Here is a 17,309-nt window from a genome sequence, read left to right as displayed (position 1 = left end):
AGTACTGGCCAGGCTTGGGAATCGCTGCTGGGGACAGAGAAGTGAGTGGCTGGGTTGAGCTATCTCAGACTCTCCTCTCTGTTGCCCTCATGGCCCAAATATCTTCATTCCACCTCATCGGGGTTTTCCTGAGCCCAGTCCAAAATTCTGGAAGCCCCAGAGTGTCCTGTAAGCTTTTTCACACCTCCAGGAAAGGGAAGAAGTCTCGGCTTCAGGCAGAGGAACAGCTTACCATCTCCTCCAGGACGACACACCATGATGGGAGCAAGGCCGCCTTTCCAGGAAATCGCTCCCCGAAAAGAACGTAAGACGGATTCCCTAGGGAGTACCACTACCACCATCACAGGCACAAAAAGGCACATGATTAAGAGGAAAAGCAGCAGGCTACCCGTGGGAGGAGTGAATGAGAGTAAGGGACAGACACAATGAGAGGTCAAGGATATTTAGATATTGAAACACACACACACATTTAAACAGTTAAAAAAAATAAACTCTTCAAAATACTTTTAAATTTATCCAAAACCCAGTAGTGAATTGACTTCACAGCATCTACTCCTAATTCAGTATTTTCTTCCCTTAAAATACTGCCTCCAATTTCCAGCTTTCCTGGTAATTCCATTGCAGACAAACCTGTGGATCACCATCTTCTCGTTCTCAAGGAGAGAACTGTCTGGGAGAACAGAACTTCCAGATGGGTCACCTGCTGCGCACCCATAGCTAAGCTCACACCAACTGCACAGTCTTCAAGCTCTGAACACAAGCAAGTGTGCTTTGCTGGGGGTGATGGGATGAGGTGCAGAGAAATGAACCACAAATCTTTCACCCCTCCTCATGGGGATATTCTTTTTTGGGCATATTAGGATTTGATATGGCTTTGCCTCTAACTTAAGCACACAAAACAGATGCTTTACAATAAAACTGGATGATAGAATTCAAACTTTTATTTGGCAATAAGTTCCATATCATATGACATAAAATCAACATTCAAAATGAATAGCAAATTCACATTTAGAATAAATAGTAAGTCTACCTAGTTTGCATTTGTTGTGCCTGATGTCATACAGGCACAATTTGTCATTCTGCTAAATAATTAGAAAACAGTTTCTGAAGTCAGAGTTCAAGCCTGCAGAACTAGAAGAATACAGAAGCACTGTTGCCGGCTGGGTTCCCCGGAAAGACGCCGAGATGGAGATTCACGTGCAGGAAGTTCACAGGGAAGTGCTCTTGGGGTCAACGGCTGGGAAGGGAAGGGACAAGAGGGAAGGAGGCAGGGCTGGAAGGGGGAGGAGCTGGGCTGCCATGCAGACAGACAGGCCTCAGCTGATCCCGGGGACTCTGGAGCTGGGCTGGGCCCTCAGAGTTGAGCAGTCACAGGTTCCGGCTGCTCCAGGAAGCGGGCGTGACCTTGTCCGAGGGCCTCCTCAGAGGGGAACTCGCAAAGAGGGCCAGCAGCTGCGGACGGTCAGCCAGCAGCGCCCCCAGGAGTTAGGGGAGTAAGTCCTTCTGTCCTGAAGGTTATCTGGGCAGCCACGCCCATCACCCACTACCAGCACCATCACAGCCTAGTGCAATGAGAGGTATATCAACCAGTGCCCGAGCCTGGCGGCTCAATTACACACAAGGACAGCAACGCCATGGGCCGGGAACACAGGATTTTACCACTGGCCACACAAGTACATAGGCCCAGAGAGCAGCTCTTGGGGGATGGGGCACTTACCTACAGAGCTTCTTTCTTCCATCTGCACCCAACGGTAAGGTGTTCATCTACAGGCTTTCAACAGGGTGATCCTGCCACTGCCACCAACTCAACCCACTAAAGCAGGGGTCAACAAACTATGGCCTGAGGACCAATCCAGCCTGAAGCCTGTGTTTGTCAATCAAGTTGTAACGGAACACAGCTGTGCCCGTTCCTAGAGTAGCAGCAACAGAATATGCCCCGCAAAGCCGAAAATGTTTACCACCTGGCCCTTTACAGGGCTGAACACTGCATTAGAGAAACTTCACTCCCTTTGCTTTCCTTAACCCACTAGTGGTGTTAAAAGTTAGCTGAACTTGGAGCCAAATTCCCAAACACTAGTGAGAAAAAAAAGGAAACTGGTACCAAAGGAAATCGATATGAAGAGGGCAAAACACAAGCTCCCTAGTAGTTGAATCGAGCAATCAGCAGCCCTGGCTCTGGCCACATTTAGTCCTGGAGCATTCTAGACAAGGGCCCCCAAGTGGGTCTTTGGCAGCAAATGAGCACTCGGCATAGTGGAATTCAATTCCACTATTTAGCGCACTCTCTACTGCTTCAAAGGCCTTTGGGGTGGAAGAGAGAGGAAACGCCATTCAGTTCACTCAAAGCTAAATTAGCTCAGAGGAAAGATGACTCCTCACTTCTCCTTTGCAATAATTAAGAGGGCCAACGCATTCAAAGCAACCAGTAATTCAGTCTGAGATATGCCCAAATTAGTAACAGGTGGTTTATGTCACACGGTGATAGCAGAAAACGGAGCTGAAGAGAATTTAAAAGAGGAAAAAAGAGGCTATGTTAGGAGGAACGTGGGAGCTCTAAACCAAACTCCTAAAATATTATAAAAGCCAGGTTTCATCTATAAAACCAGCTGGCATGGACTGTCCCTGGACTATGAATTTTTGTTCACATAATTCTTAGAAAATCAGTCTAACCAACGCTAAAAACAGAAAATATTTTTCAACGTGCAAACTAATTTTATTCTGTTCACTTTCCAAATTGATTTTTTAAGTGGTAGAAAATAGACTCACTTCCTTTATACCAATATGCTTTCAACAACGTGCACACCAGAGAACAAACTGGAAAGAAGAAAATGCCCAGTGCAGTGCACCAAATCCCAGTAGAGTCATGGCAGCAACACATTAAAATCTATCTTGATGGAGCAGAGACAAGGAGAATGCCTCTGTCCTTCACATGGAGATGGCCGTCCTGCCCGGCGCTGCTGGCTCTGGCATGGGTTTGCAGTCTGCCAGGCGCACGCTTGGTGGGCCCTGCTGAGACAGATGCCAGGCTTCTGCCACACAGCAGCTCTCAATCCTACTGCCATGTTCAGTGGCCCAGAGACTGAAACCTTAATTGGTAATAAATTGTAAAATTCATTATTCATACCCAGAAAATGTATTTCTCCCCTAAGGCTTGTGTCACCTAACCTAGCCATACATGAAAGCAGGTTTTAAAAGTAGTTCTACTTTATTCCTGAGTAAACAAAACACCTTGTAACTGGCACCTAGGAGATATCCAATGAATATCTGAGTAGATCAAATCTAAGAAATTTTTAAAAAAATAATACCTACTTCCTCACTCAGCCTCTCCAAAGCAGAAACCGTAAGACAAAAGCACCAGCGTCTCCTTTGCGGACCCCAACACCGAGCAGTTCTGAGCATCCCCCGCACCCCTTAAGTGCCAGTCTGCAACACACTCTGATACTTAAAACACCTAGGAACTAACAAATAGCCAACAAAATGCCCACCCCATTCCGAACAAGGAATGAGCCACTGTGTTTATAATAAAATTTAGAAGAAAAAAGGGGCCTAGTTGGGTCTACTGGGTCTAAAAGGTCACCTTCACTATTAGAGTTAAATACACGAAAATATCACAGGTAAAATCCCATGATAATGAGCGGCATTACAAAGCATGCTATATAACTCACTCGCTCAATTTTTACATTCTGGAAGGAAGCCTATAGAATGCCAGGCTAGCATTTCATTAATAGCTGGCTCTGATACATTTACACATTGACATTGCTGAATAAGTGAGCACTCTGCACAGCCCCCTTCCTGTATCTGCCATCCTTTAGGTTTAAGGACATGTGTCACTTCACTGTCCTGAGAAAGAAACAAGAAATAGTTAGCTAAGTCATTTCCAACTCTTTTTCCCTTAGCTTGAATGCCCTTTATCCTCTCCCACCTTAAACACAGACACCTAAAGAAAAGCATCCAAACTCCAAAAATAGCCACACAAACATGGCAGCAAAGAAATTTGAGGGGAGGAGAGGTGGGAGATGGCTAAGCGGAGAGGTCCACCTCCCTCCTCTCTGCACTGATTCAAGCACGTCTCCTCAGCTGATGTCCATGAGGGAGGCAGGCAGCTAACAGCTGCCCTCCAGACAGGGAGAGTTTCTGGTGATGCATACGTTTACCGAGATTCCAACACAACCCAGTGTGGGTCATGGCATGGTATTTCATTACAAGGACATTTTTTTTCTATTTCATTTTCTGCCCTCCAATGAGCACATTAAACCAACATGGGTGGCATTTTCGGGTGTAAGAATCTCCAGGGAAACCCACCACAAATGCCTTGGCTCTTCCGACCTGCTCGTTTCTCGCAGCCTTGTTCTACAATGTCTGTTCTACTAGCTGGAAATTTAACCAGAAGCTCTTCTCTCCTCGCCTCCTTCTCCAAGGAAAAGAGTGAACCCGCCCAGCACATGCAGCACCTTCTGTCCTTCCCCAGGGTGGGGCAGGATACAGGAAGCGGATACTGAGGACAATTTGGGGCCAAGGACCTGCAACATCTCTTGTTCTTTCTCACTAAGACTTTCCAGGAGGCTGAGTCTCCTTTCAAGTGATGCTCCAGAATCCCAAAGCCCTCATGCCGAACGATGTGGGAGCCGCTGCTGTTTGGGGATCATCCTGCTACTGACTGTCGTGTTCTGCTATCGTAGACCTCACTAAATCATCGGCTTTCTGCAGGCAGTTTATCACTGCACATCACCGTGGCCCTGCACTTCCCCATGCACGGCCCGTAAATGCCCAGGACATTCCACGGAGGAGTCAAGCAAAATGTCACCTGCTGGAATACAGAGAGGGCATCGAGAAGTCTCACCTATTCCAGAAAAACTGACACCAGTCACAGTACCTTAGTAAACAAGAAGGCTGATCACAGTTTCAATATGAAGCTTGCCGTTCAGCCCTGCATGTACAGGAAGGCGTGACCAGGGGGCTGCTGGCTTCTGTCTTCACCACCGGGAGAGTATTCTCATAATGTACAAAATAAATATCAAAAGGCATATCTGTATCTTTTCCGAAGCAACACCCATAGCCACACTAAGTCAACCCCATCATGTCCGCCCAATCTGGAACTGTCACTGTTTCTGGCTTTTTCCACAGGTGGGCACTTTGCTACTTGGCCTGGGCCTCCCGCAGGAGGGGGAGTCTGAAGGTGGGGGGCCTCTCAGACCAGGCGGGGAGTTCGTGCTGCAGTGGAGTCCTCCTGGGGTAGAACGTGTGGTTGACATCGTAGTTCAAGAGGCAGCTCAGAGATGCCATGTAGATGTCGGCAAATCGCGACAGGCGCCTCAGGAAGTAGGTGGGGTTCTGGTCTGTGCGGAACAAGCTTCCAAAGTGGGCGTTGAAGAAACTTTTGGTCATTTCTCTGAAGAAGCAAGAAAAGAGCGAAGCAACAGAGAACGATTCAAAAAAGACTTGTTTTTAAACAAAGTTACTGAAATCAAAATCACTTTTTCATTTTTATAGGACTCATTGGAGAGGAAAATTAGCCTAGAGCAGCCCCAACATCTAATCAGGAAAAGTCTGTCCATCCGCCCATCAAAATGGCTCTGATCACACTTCCCACTTAGGCAGCCCGAGAGAACAGTGTTTAAGGCTCCGGTTTCAATGTATATGCCCTCTAAATATGTGCACCACATTTTCCAAACAAAAACAGAGGAGGCACGTGCTGCTTCTGAAGGTACACAGAGAGACGTAGAGTGTTCTCAGAGTCTCCAAATTTCCCTCATCTACAGAATGGGATCAAGACCCCCTTTCTATAAAGTTACAGTGAGAACTGAGTAAGGTAAGTGAAATAAAAACATATTGTAAACTCTAAAGTACTTTGATGTCTGAGAAATTAAGGATTATTTTAGAGCAATGTATATAAATCTCCACCATCTGTTACACAGCTTCACACACCTCACTGCTTCCTCATAGCCTAGGTTACAAGAACTTTGCAAGGCTGTTCACCCCACCCCAGGCTCTAGGCCCCTGCAGGAATGTATGCATGCATCTGTGTGTAAATCAACACCCCATCACACACACACACACAGGATATGCACACCATCGGATGGCTGGGACCCCTACACACAGAATATTCCAGCAAAATGGATAAATACCATTTGACTGTTAATCGATCAGTTACAAAGACAGCAGAAAATGTAATCCTTTACACGACTGTGTGATAAAAGCCACTAGTTGGTAGTAGTCTGTCATCATATAGTGACAGGAGATGCTACGACAACCAAAAAGTAGGAAATTAAAAGAACTCAATTAGGTTGGAGAGTTGAGCAACATAAATGGTTTTTAAACTTTTACTGAAAAATCTCATTGAGATTTGAAGTTGTTCAAGACTAGAATCCAAAACAAAATCTCTGACGGGTGAAATGGCTCCTTCATCTAATAACCTGAGGTCCCTGGAGTGTAGGACCCAGGTCTAGCCTTCTGGGGCAAGGCGCCTGGAGTCAAATCACATTATATGCCTTCTTCCCATCAGCCTCTCACCCAACAGTTTTATACCAATGTTACAATAATAATCAAGTTAGGATAGGTCCCCAACAGGCAACCCCTGAGAGGGAGGAGGAAGGATTGATTCAATACAGCTGGGAGGGATGGAGTCTGTCCCTTCTCCATGCCCACCCCCCAAATCAGGCTGTCCATTGCTCAGAGGCTAGACCCAGGCAGTGACTGGTACTTCCAAACCACAGAGACAGCTGTGCCCAGGGGAGGGGAGCCAAGCACAAGAGCAGAAATGGTCATGTCAATGGTCCACATACACAGCATCCTCTTAGAGAAGCACGATTGTCCGCAAGGCCTCTTTTGAAGAGCCATTCCCTTAAGACGCAAACCCACCAAACTTTTCTGACAGCAAGTGGGCCTTCTTCACTAGTAAACATTCTGATACTGAGTGTGCACACACTCCTGAAATAGCCGCGGGTACAAATAAGCACCTGGGTGGTAGGAGCCCCAAGAATTCACTGTCGTTCAGAGCCCACCTCCACGGCTGTCCCAGCAGCCACGCGGTGCGGCCAGTACTACCAACAACTGGCCACCAGCTGCCCAAATGGGAGAGTGGAGCAGGCAGGGAGGAAGGATGGGAAGGACAAGCTCCTTCAACCGTGGCCTTCTAACCAAGGGCAGGAGGTGCCATGGAGGTCACTGTTGCCTCAAGGAAATGTCACACATCACTAACAGTAGAAGGCTGGTTCTGGATAACAGGGGGGCAGAGGTGGGGGTGGGGTATCACATTCATACCTGGGAGCTAAAAAAGGATGTTTTGAAATATGCCTTGGGCCAGCCCTGGGAAGCTGTGAGCTGAGCACAGACAGAAGGGGTGGTGGATTCACTGTATTCAAAACAGGCCGCTCTTGGCCCCGGCCCCATGGCCGAGTGGTTCAAGTTCCATGCGCTCCGTTTTGGCAGCCCGGGTTCACAGGTTTGGATCCCGGGCATGGAACTCCTCCACTTACCAGCCATGCTGTGGCAGTGTCCCACGTACAGAGTGGAGGAAGACAGGCACAGATGTTAACACAGGGCTAATCTTCCTCAAGCAAAAAAAGAGGAGGATTGGCAGCGCATGTTAGCCCAGGACAAATCTTCCTCAGCAAAACAAAACAAAAAAAAAAGGCCTCTCTTACCTCATCTCCTTTCTTTCCTTTTTCCACTCCTGCAAAACCAGCTGTGACTCAGCATCTCTGTGAACCTGCAGGACACAAGCTAATTATTGAGAGTATTCTGGTTGTGAATAAACTCATTAAGTAATGAGAAATTTTTAATAGGCAATTTTCTTGGAGGAATTTCATTCAGGTCTAAGAGGTAGGCACTTGGATGAAATAATATATCTTCAGACTTCCCAGTTATAATTCTCCTTTCTTCAGCAAAATAGTTTAAATGTCCAACATTAGAAACATGGTTTAACAAATTAAGGTGGAATACTATGAAGCTATTAAATAAGGCCCATATTAAACTAGAGATATTAAGCATTACGAAAGGCTATTGTATAAACATATGTATCCACATAAAATATATGCGCATAATATATGTGTGTAAGTATCCATTACACATATGGATTACATATATAAACATATACTTAAAACATACTATTACACATATTATATATTCACATGTATAAACATAAAAATGGCAGTTAAGTGGAAATAGCAGGTATAACAGTACATTCTAAATGCAAACTAATGGCAAGCCTGTAAAAATATGTGCATATATTTGGAAATTAATGTGGAAATTTTTCTTTAATTTGTGCAATGGTAGTAGGATTATAATCGATCTTAATTTTTTTCCTTTAATATATTATCTTTAAAGCATTTAAAAGAAAAATAAATTGTTTTTATAAAAGGCAAAGCGCTGGAAGCACTTCAACCCGATGGAAAAGCAGAGAATTTTCTGGTTGGGCTGAATGTGAGCAAACGGCAAACAGAAAATGACAGCTGCCCACAAGCTAACACATGGAATCTCACAGTCTCTCTCCCAGGCTCTCGTGGCTCAACAGAAGCACTCACGCCAGTGAGAGGTGCACACGATTGCAGGGGACAGGTGGGGCTCCCTGCGACTCACGGTCACGGGGGCAGCCTTAGAACCCGGAGGAAAACTCCAAACAAGCAAACCATCTGCTTTGACCTGGGAGCCAAGGCCCTTCTGTTTATCACGTCTGCCCAGCTCAACGGCCTGATTCACGGTCACCCGCTAAAGGCCTCTGTCACTCAGACAAAGCCCATATCAACAGAGCTTGTAACTTGGATTTCTCGCCTAACACCACTGCCTCCACTACCAGGAAGCAGCCACCACTGAACAACCACTGGCTGTGTGTTACTGGAGCACCTGAAGCCTGGTCCGGCTCTCCTGAGGGTGTTGATATAGGCTCTGTGAGCATAATTTGAATTAGCTGTCACATTGTAAATCAACAAATTACTCACTACAGAATTTAGGTACCACAAAGTATGTTACCAGATCAAAAATCTGTAGAGTGCCACAAGGAATTTATATATATACACATGTATCTATATGTACATGCACATATACATACAGATATACACATACATTTACATATGCATATACACGTGCATATACATGCACACATATATACACATACACGTGTATACACATATACATGCAGATATACACATACATTTACATATGCATATACATGTGCATATACATGCACACATATATACACATACACGTGTATACACATATACATACAGATATACACCTACATTTACATGTGCATATACATGTACACACATATACACACACATATATACACATATATTTACATATGCATGTGCACATGCATACACACATATATACATACACATATGCACACATACACACACACACACACATATATATATTCGGCACCTACTATGTGACAGGCACTGTGCTAAATGCTGAAGATAGAACAGAAGACAAGATGGAGGCCCTGGTGGGGGGCGTACCCAGGTAAGCAGACCATGAGAAAACAACGTGATGACGCACAGAATGGGGTTGATGTCGGTCTGTGGGAGGGACCCTCCCTCCACCTCTGCCCACACACCCTTCTTGGCCCATGAACTAGGCACTTGTGTCCAGTATGAAGGAGAAGCTTCTGCTCCCTTACTCTGGCCTGTATTTGCAAGCGGGGGGAATTTAGACTGGTGACCAGGATAAGGATTACCAAAGTTAATCTACTTGCTCTCTCTTTTTTGAAACTAGCTGCCACAGGCCAAGTGAGTTCTCCTCTCCACTCCTGCCCCTCAAGTGGGCCCCCAGGGCTCTCCCAGTTCAAGGTTTTTCCAGTGATGGAGCAGATATTATGTCAGCCCCACTCTGACATCTGCCTGTTTCCCTACAAGTCCTGAATCCGAGGGCAGCCAAGGATGATGGAGTCCAAGGTTGCTAAAGAGACATGCAAAGGAGGAAGGCCCCAGAGATCTGGGGCCAGCGAGCATCCCCAGGGGAGAGATGTCTGAGCTCTGTGGGTGTACGCCTTAAGCCAACCTCACCTCAGGCCCTGCCATCCAAGGCCCACCCAGCGCTTGGCTCCCTTCCCGGAACCTTTCTCCATCATTCATCATCTCTCCCATACGATCAACCTCCTCACCTGGATCCTTCCCACGAGCATTTAAACATGCTCAAGTCTCTCCCATTAAAAAAAATATATATATTTATTTTCCCTGAACCACTCCATTCTCCAGCTGTTTCCCCTACAAAGCCAAACTTTGGAAAACAACAGCCTTAGGTGTCTAAAATCTTCTTTAAAATACTTCCAACACAGTATGTGTTAATTAGTTTGGATTAATCTTTAAGTGAAACCATGCACTCCAGGGTGGGTAGTTTGCATCGGAAAAGACTACCCGGAAGCCCATACCAGAGGCTGATCCTACAGACACTTCAGCCAGCTTTAGCCCCCACGGTTAATCAGCATACTCGGCTCTTCATCGCTACAGTCTACAAATGTGCAGACTGGCTACATGTACCGTACCGGCCCTCCCACCCCTGTGTGGGCAGGAAATTACAGTCTGGCCAACCCAACAGCCTACACCAGGGGAGGCCAAATCCAGCCCACCGCCCATTTTTCTATCCACCTCTGAGCTTAAGAATGGATTTTCCTTTTTAAGTGGTTGAAAACAAAATCAAAATAATAATTTCATGACACGTGAAAATGATATGAAATTCAAATTTCAGTTTCCACCAATCAAGTTACTGGGACCCAGCCACAACCAGTGGTTTACATATTGTCTACGGCTGCTTTTGTGCTACAAGTACAGAGCTGAGTGGTCGCCACAGAGACCAGATGGCCCGCACAGCCTGACATATTGACTCTGCGGGCCTTCGCAAAAGTTTACCATTAACCAGCACTGCCACCATCAACCACACTCACTTTGGAGTGCACTTCAAGGCTCGTTAACAAATCATTCTTTATAGCCACTTTCTTAAAACCAAAAATTATATACTTCTATTTAATTCATCTGACTTGGCTCCAAATGACACTCTGCTGGCTACAAAGAAAATCAAACCCAACCTCCGAGGACAAATCTTTCTCCTCAGAAAATAGTCCAAATAACGTGCTACATGCTCTGAAATCATCTCCAAAGGGGAGTTCTAGACACATGTGACACAGGATCACTGGAATAATTTCTAGCTTTTCAGATGAACACGGGGGCGTGCGGAGAGTGGAAAGGGAACAGGGCAGATGTGAGAAATGACATTCATGTGGATATTTTTTAAACTATCAGCCACACTCCTCTATACCCTAGTGACTCCAACCAGACAGAATGCTGTAGAAAGTGTTAGCACCAGAGGTGACACAGCATGGACGTGAAGACTCTAGAGCCAGGGGGCCTGGGTCTAAGTCCCAGCATCACCCCCGACTTGAGCAGCTCATTTTCTCCCCTGTGCCTCAGGTTCTTCGTCTGTAAAATGGGGATGATGCAGTGCCCCCTTCAAAGAGCTGCTGTGAGAATGAAACAAATGTAAGGCCCTTAGTATCTGGAACACAGTAAGTTCTCATTTCTGAATAGCCTGATTCTGCTGTTCACTAACTTGGGCATTCTGGAAAAGTTATTCATCTCTCAGCCTCAGTTTCTTCTCCCGTAAAATGAAGTGGCAACGTAAATGTTAATTCCCTTTTCTTCCTTCCTTCACCTTACTCCTTGTATAATTAATTCTATAAATCACAGAGATATTTTCCGTACTTCCATTCTCTAAAACACACACTCCTTAATCATCAAACTTTTTATAAAGGTCAGAAAGAGGAAAAACAAAAACTTTGACCCCACAGCTAACATGTAGTGACACCATCCACATGGAGGCTGCATCTGTGTCTCTGACCAGCATCACAGAGAGATTGCACCCAAGGAAAGAAGTTTCTGGCTACCCCCGAGACCTCTAAACCACCCAGCAGGGCAGCACTTCAGTGTAGTGCTCAAGGGATGGACTCCGTTATCACACAAGCCCAGGTTCAAGTTCTCGCTTTGTCGTTTTCTGACCTTGGACATGTTACCTAACCTCTCACACACCAGTGTCCTTATTCTACAGTGGAAACATTGCACCCACCCGCACAGGACAGCTGTCACTGTTAAATGAATAATGTGTGCTAAATGAATAATGTAGAGCAGGGACTCAGCACAATGCCTGACACATCAAGAGTAACTATTATTACTGTATGACCTATGCGCAGACTCGAAGCTACTCAAACGCAGAATGGATGCCTTTTATTTTTAGAAAGTCATCTCACAGACAAGCACAGTAAGAGAAACAGAACAAGCCCTTGTCAGAGATGAGCCAAGAGCCAATGCAGCCAGAGCACGCTGGAAGCAAGGCCCGGGGGACGTGCGGGGCCCCACGCTCGGGAATGTGTGCGCCCCGGAGTGAGGACCTGGCCTGCCACTCCTGGCAGCTCTGCCTGAGCTCACTGCCAGCTGCTTCCACACAGGTGCCAGCTGGGCCAGGCAAGGCAGTTCCCTGGCCATTCCCAAAGGGGCTGGCAGGCCGTGGGCAACAGGCCAGAGGCTGCAGGTGTTTTAGCCAAGAGAGCGGACATCCATGCCCCTTGTCCTCAGTCGGCACTCAAACTGAGATGGCCACAGGCCAGGCCAGCTGAACCAAGTGAGAAAGCAAGGTGTCTCATGAGACTGGAAGGACACCGCTGCAACAGAGGGGCGGCTTCCACGGGCCTGGAAATCACTGCTAAAAACAACATTCCTCACCACCTGTCCAAAATGGGCCACATAACTTACAGAAAGAAAAAACTGCCACTGCACTCCAATGAGCCAGCAAACTGCAAGTATTATCTCCAAAATCAAATGGAGGCTGCACGCAGGGATCTCGACTTTTGCTCTGAGACTCCATTAAGCCATGGTGCCTAGACTGAAGTGTTCATTCCACAGGACCCTTCATTTGACAGATGGGGGAACTGAGGCTGAGAATGGAGCAGTCCTACAGCAGGCTGACAGCAGAAGCAGGCCCAGATCCAAACATTGGCAGAGGTTCTTGAATCCCACTACCCCACAGGACATCTCCCTACACGGCTTCAGTGGGGACGTAAGGACACCGGATTTCCACTGATAGAGGAAGGTAAACACCTGCGTTTCCACAGGCTCTTTCTCCAAATGGCTTTTGGGGGCATTTTTAAAGGTCCCTTCAGGGAAGTTGGCAAAAGTCTCTTAGGGGCAAAATAACCCCAGTAGTTATTCTACAGTTTACTGAGGATGACTTAAGCCTCATTCCTTATAATTACAATTAAACAGAGAATATTTGAAATTACTTTGACCAGTGGACTAACTTCAGGCTTAAAGAAAAAGTAGGAGAGAAAAAAATCCCAAACCTGCATCTGCTCCAATAACCCGGTGAGGGTCTGCAGCCAGGTCATGGTTTGAATGTACTGCTCCGTGTTCATGATTTTGAGCTCAGATCTTAATTCTGGGATAATAGCACCAGTTCGCCAGCCGTGCTTCAGGGTCAAATCCTGATTGCAAAGATCACAAAAAGTCAACATTAATTTCAACGGAATTTAAACCATTTCACCACCCTTTCCAGACGCAACAGATATTCACTGAACTACTTTTTAATTGTAACGGTTAGTTATTAACCAAGCCAAATTCAATGAATTACATTTTATTAAAACCCATTTAGTCCTAGGCTTTGATCATTTCACCCCAAGAAAGTTTCTGCTGTTCTGGAAATAATTGCTGTGAATTACAGCCCCTGCAGAAACACAGGGTCTGGAATCATTAACCAAGGTCTGCAAAGTAACAATTAGGTCAGGGGCAGGAAGAGGCTCAACCGAAATGCTACTGAAGGTCTTCCTTCAATTCATCCGCAGACGGCCGGGAGCACCCACTGTGTGCCAGGCCTTGGGGGTTACGCAGATCCCTGGAATCTCAGACTTGGAATGATCACACGACATAAACACACATGATCACATTTTTCATCCCAAATATTGTAACCCCATGATTTGACAATAGGCCAGAATATGTGATATCAGTTATGTCCTGGAAAATCTAAGACAGACAATCACCATACTAAATGGTCATTCATTTTCTCATTTGGCAAATATTTATCAAATACTACTATTTGCCAGGCCCTGTTCTAGACACTGAGGATAAAACAATGAACAAAAACTGACAAATCTCTGCCCTCATGGGAAATACAGACAAAAAATAAGCAAGTAAATCACAATGGCAGGTGGTGATAAATACAATAGACAAAAATCAAGCAGAGTAGGAGGGGAAAGAGTGACCATTTTATACAGAGTGGTTAGGAAGACCATCTAATAAAGAGACATTTGAGCGGAGATCTAAAGAGAAGGAGAATGGTAGTATGAAAATATGTGAGAGGAGAAAAATGCTGGCTAAAAAAACAGCAAGTGCAAAGGCCCTGGGGCAGGAACATGCTGGGGCAGGGGGTGCTAAGGAGCAGCAAGGCAGAGAGCCTAGAGCAGAGGAGGAGAGAGGGCAGAGGCAGGAGGTGCCCTCAGAGAGGTATGCTGGGGAAGGAGAGGTCAAGCAGAGCTTTGTGAGCATCTGTAGAAAATCAGGCTTTTACTCTGAGAGAGAAAGGAAAGCTTTGGGGTTTTAAGTAGAGAAGTGGTATATGGTTTACAATCTTAAAAGTTCACTCTGGCTACTCACCTAAAGATAGAATCCCTGCTCTGTAAGTCTTAAGGCTGCCTACCTTCTTCACTGGTTGAATTTCTTTAAACCTTTCAATATCTCTCTTTCTCCTATAATACATGAAAACCTATAGCACAATCTTTTAAATATTCCCAATGGTGACAAACTTTTGAAGGTGGATTTTATTTCTGAAAATAAGTAAAAAGTCATTTGGAAAATTCCTAAGACTAAAGTACATGATGATAAACTAATAATAATAAAACTAATTTTCTTCTATGCCTCAAACTGGCTCTCAAATCTATCACAAAGGGGGCATCCAAATGTATTTTGAGAAACAGCAGCAACACTGGAAGTATCTACATTCCCAAGGTGACTCCTTTGAAAGATAATGTTCATTGACCACATAATTTCTGACGTTAGTTAATGAATGGTCTTATCACTTTATAACAGTGGTTTTCAAACGTTAGCAGGGGCTCCAACTATATGCTGTCTCCAAGAGACTCATTTTAGATCTAAGGACACACATAGGCTGAAAGTGAAAGGATTAAAAAAGATATTCCATGCAAATAATAACCAAAAGAGAACAGGAGTGGCTATACTAATATCAGACAAAATAGACTTTAAGTCAAAAACTGTTACAAGACACAAAGAACGGCATTATACAACAATAAAAGGGTCAATTCACCAAGAATATATAACAATTATAAGCATGTATGTGCCAAACATCAGAGCTCCAAAACATATGAAGCAAATATTAATAGAACTGAAGGGAGCAATAGATAGTTCTATAATAATAGTAGGAGACTTCTATAGCCCACTTTCTACAATGGATAAAAAACAACCAGACAGGGGCCGGCCCTGTAGTGCAAGCGGTTAAGCGCGCACGCTCTGCTGCGGCAGCCCGGGGTTCGCCAGTTTGGATCCTGGGCGAGCACCAATGCACCGCTTGGCAAGCCATGCTGTGGCAGCATCCCACATAAAGTGGAGGAAGATTGGCATGGATGTTAGCCCAGGGCCAGTCTTCCTCAGCAAAAAAAAAGAGGAGGCTTGGCAGATGTTAGCTCAGGGCTGATCTTCCTCAAAAAAAAAAAAAAAAATTTAAAAAAAAGAAAAACCAGACAGATCAATCAGGAAATATAGGACTTTAACAATCTATTGTTAAACAACTGTTTAACAACAATTGGTCTTTAAAGACAATTGGACGTAACAGACATATACAGAACATTCTACCCATCAAAAGCAGCATATACATTTTTCTCAAGTGCACATGGAACATTCTCCAGGAGAGGCCATATGTTAAGCCACAATACAAGTCTTAATACATTTTAAAAGACTGAAAGCACACACAGTTTCTTTTCTGATCCCAAGGAATGAAACTAAAAATCAACAGCTGAAGGAAAAACTGAAAAATTCACAAATACGTAGAAATTAAACAACATATCCTTAAACACAACCAACAGGTCAAAGAAAAAAATCACAAGGGAAATTAGAAAATATCTTGAGACAAATTAAAATGCAAACACAACATACCAAAACTAATGGGATGCAACAAAAGCAGTTTGTTAGTACCATCAAGTTGATTCCGATTCCTAGTGACCCTGCAGACAGCAGAGTGGAACCCTTTCCGGGCTTTTTTTTTTTTTTTTTGTGAGGAGATCAGCCCTGAGCTAACATCCGCCAATCCTCCTCTTTTTTTTTTTTTTTTTTTTTTGCTGAGGAAGACGGCCCTGGGCTAACATCGGTGCCTATCTTCCTCCACTTTATATGGGACGCCGCCACAGCATGGCTTACCAAGCAGTGCGTCGGTGCGCGCCCGGGATCCGAACCAGCGAACCCCGGGCCGCCGCAGCGGAGCGCGCGCACTTAACCGCTTGCGCCACCGGGCCGGCCCCCCTTTCCGGGCTTTTTACTCCATCCTCTCACCTTCCAGAGCTATAGCAGACATGCTCCACTGCTATTCATAGGGTTTTCATGGCCAATTTTTTTCAGAAGTGGGTGGCCAGGTCCTTCTTCCTAGTCTGTCTTAGTCTGGAAGCTCCGCTGAAACCTGTCCACCATGGGTGACCCTGCTGGTATTTGAAATCCTGGTGGCATAGCTTTCAGCATCACAGCAGCATGCAGCCACCAGAGTATGACAACCGACAGACGGGTGGTGTGGTTCCCTGACCCAGAAACAAACCCAGGCCACAGCAGCGAGAGCACTAAATCTTAACCACTAGATCCCCAGGGCTAGCTAATAAAAGCAGTACTAAGAGGGAAATTTACAGCTATACACATTCACATTAAAAAAGAAAGGTCTCAAATCAACAACGTAACTTTACACCTTAAGGAATCAGAAAAAGAAAAATAAACTAACTGAAAGATCACAGGACAAAGGAAATAATAAAGATTAGAGCAGAGATAAATAACATAGAGAACAGAAAAATAATAGAGAAAATCAACGAAATCAAGAGTTGGTTCTTCAAATGATTAACAAATTGACAAACCTTTAGCTTGACTAAGAGAAAAAAGAGAGAAGACTCAAATTACTAAAATCAGAAATGTAAGTGGTGACATTACTACTGATTCTATATAAATAAAAAGGACTATAAAAGAGTACTATAGGGCCAGCCCCATGACTTAGCGGTTAAGTGCTCGTGCTCCGCTACTGGCAGCCCGGGTTCGGATCCCAGGCGCACACCGACGCACCGCTTC

The 17,309-nt window shown here is 45.1% G+C and overlaps 1 protein-coding gene across 2 annotated transcripts in view; it reads right to left on the bottom strand.

Moving 5' to 3' along the window:
• Positions 1 to 4,545: 4,545 nt before the first annotated feature.
• NT5DC3 (5'-nucleotidase domain containing 3) overlaps positions 4,546 to 17,309 on the bottom strand; it is a 58,361-nt gene continuing 45,597 nt past the window's right edge. For both annotated transcript variants that reach the window (XM_058568546.1, XM_058568545.1), the window contains 3 exons: positions 13,328 to 13,468; positions 7,644 to 7,708; positions 4,546 to 5,389 (listed from right to left, as the gene is read on the bottom strand). In XM_058568546.1, the coding sequence (XP_058424529.1) occupies positions 5,137 to 5,389; positions 7,644 to 7,708; positions 13,328 to 13,468 (459 nt within the window). In that variant the 3' untranslated portion in view covers positions 4,546 to 5,136. The remainder of the gene's footprint in view (positions 5,390 to 7,643; positions 7,709 to 13,327; positions 13,469 to 17,309) is intronic.

The sequence above is a fragment of the Diceros bicornis genome, chromosome 25, assembly GCF_020826845.1.
Source record: "Diceros bicornis minor isolate mBicDic1 chromosome 25, mDicBic1.mat.cur, whole genome shotgun sequence".
Taxonomy (NCBI): Eukaryota; Metazoa; Chordata; class Mammalia; order Perissodactyla; family Rhinocerotidae; genus Diceros; species Diceros bicornis.
The sequence above is the reverse complement of the archived record's forward strand: the minus strand, read 5'-3'. Positions and strand labels throughout refer to the sequence as shown.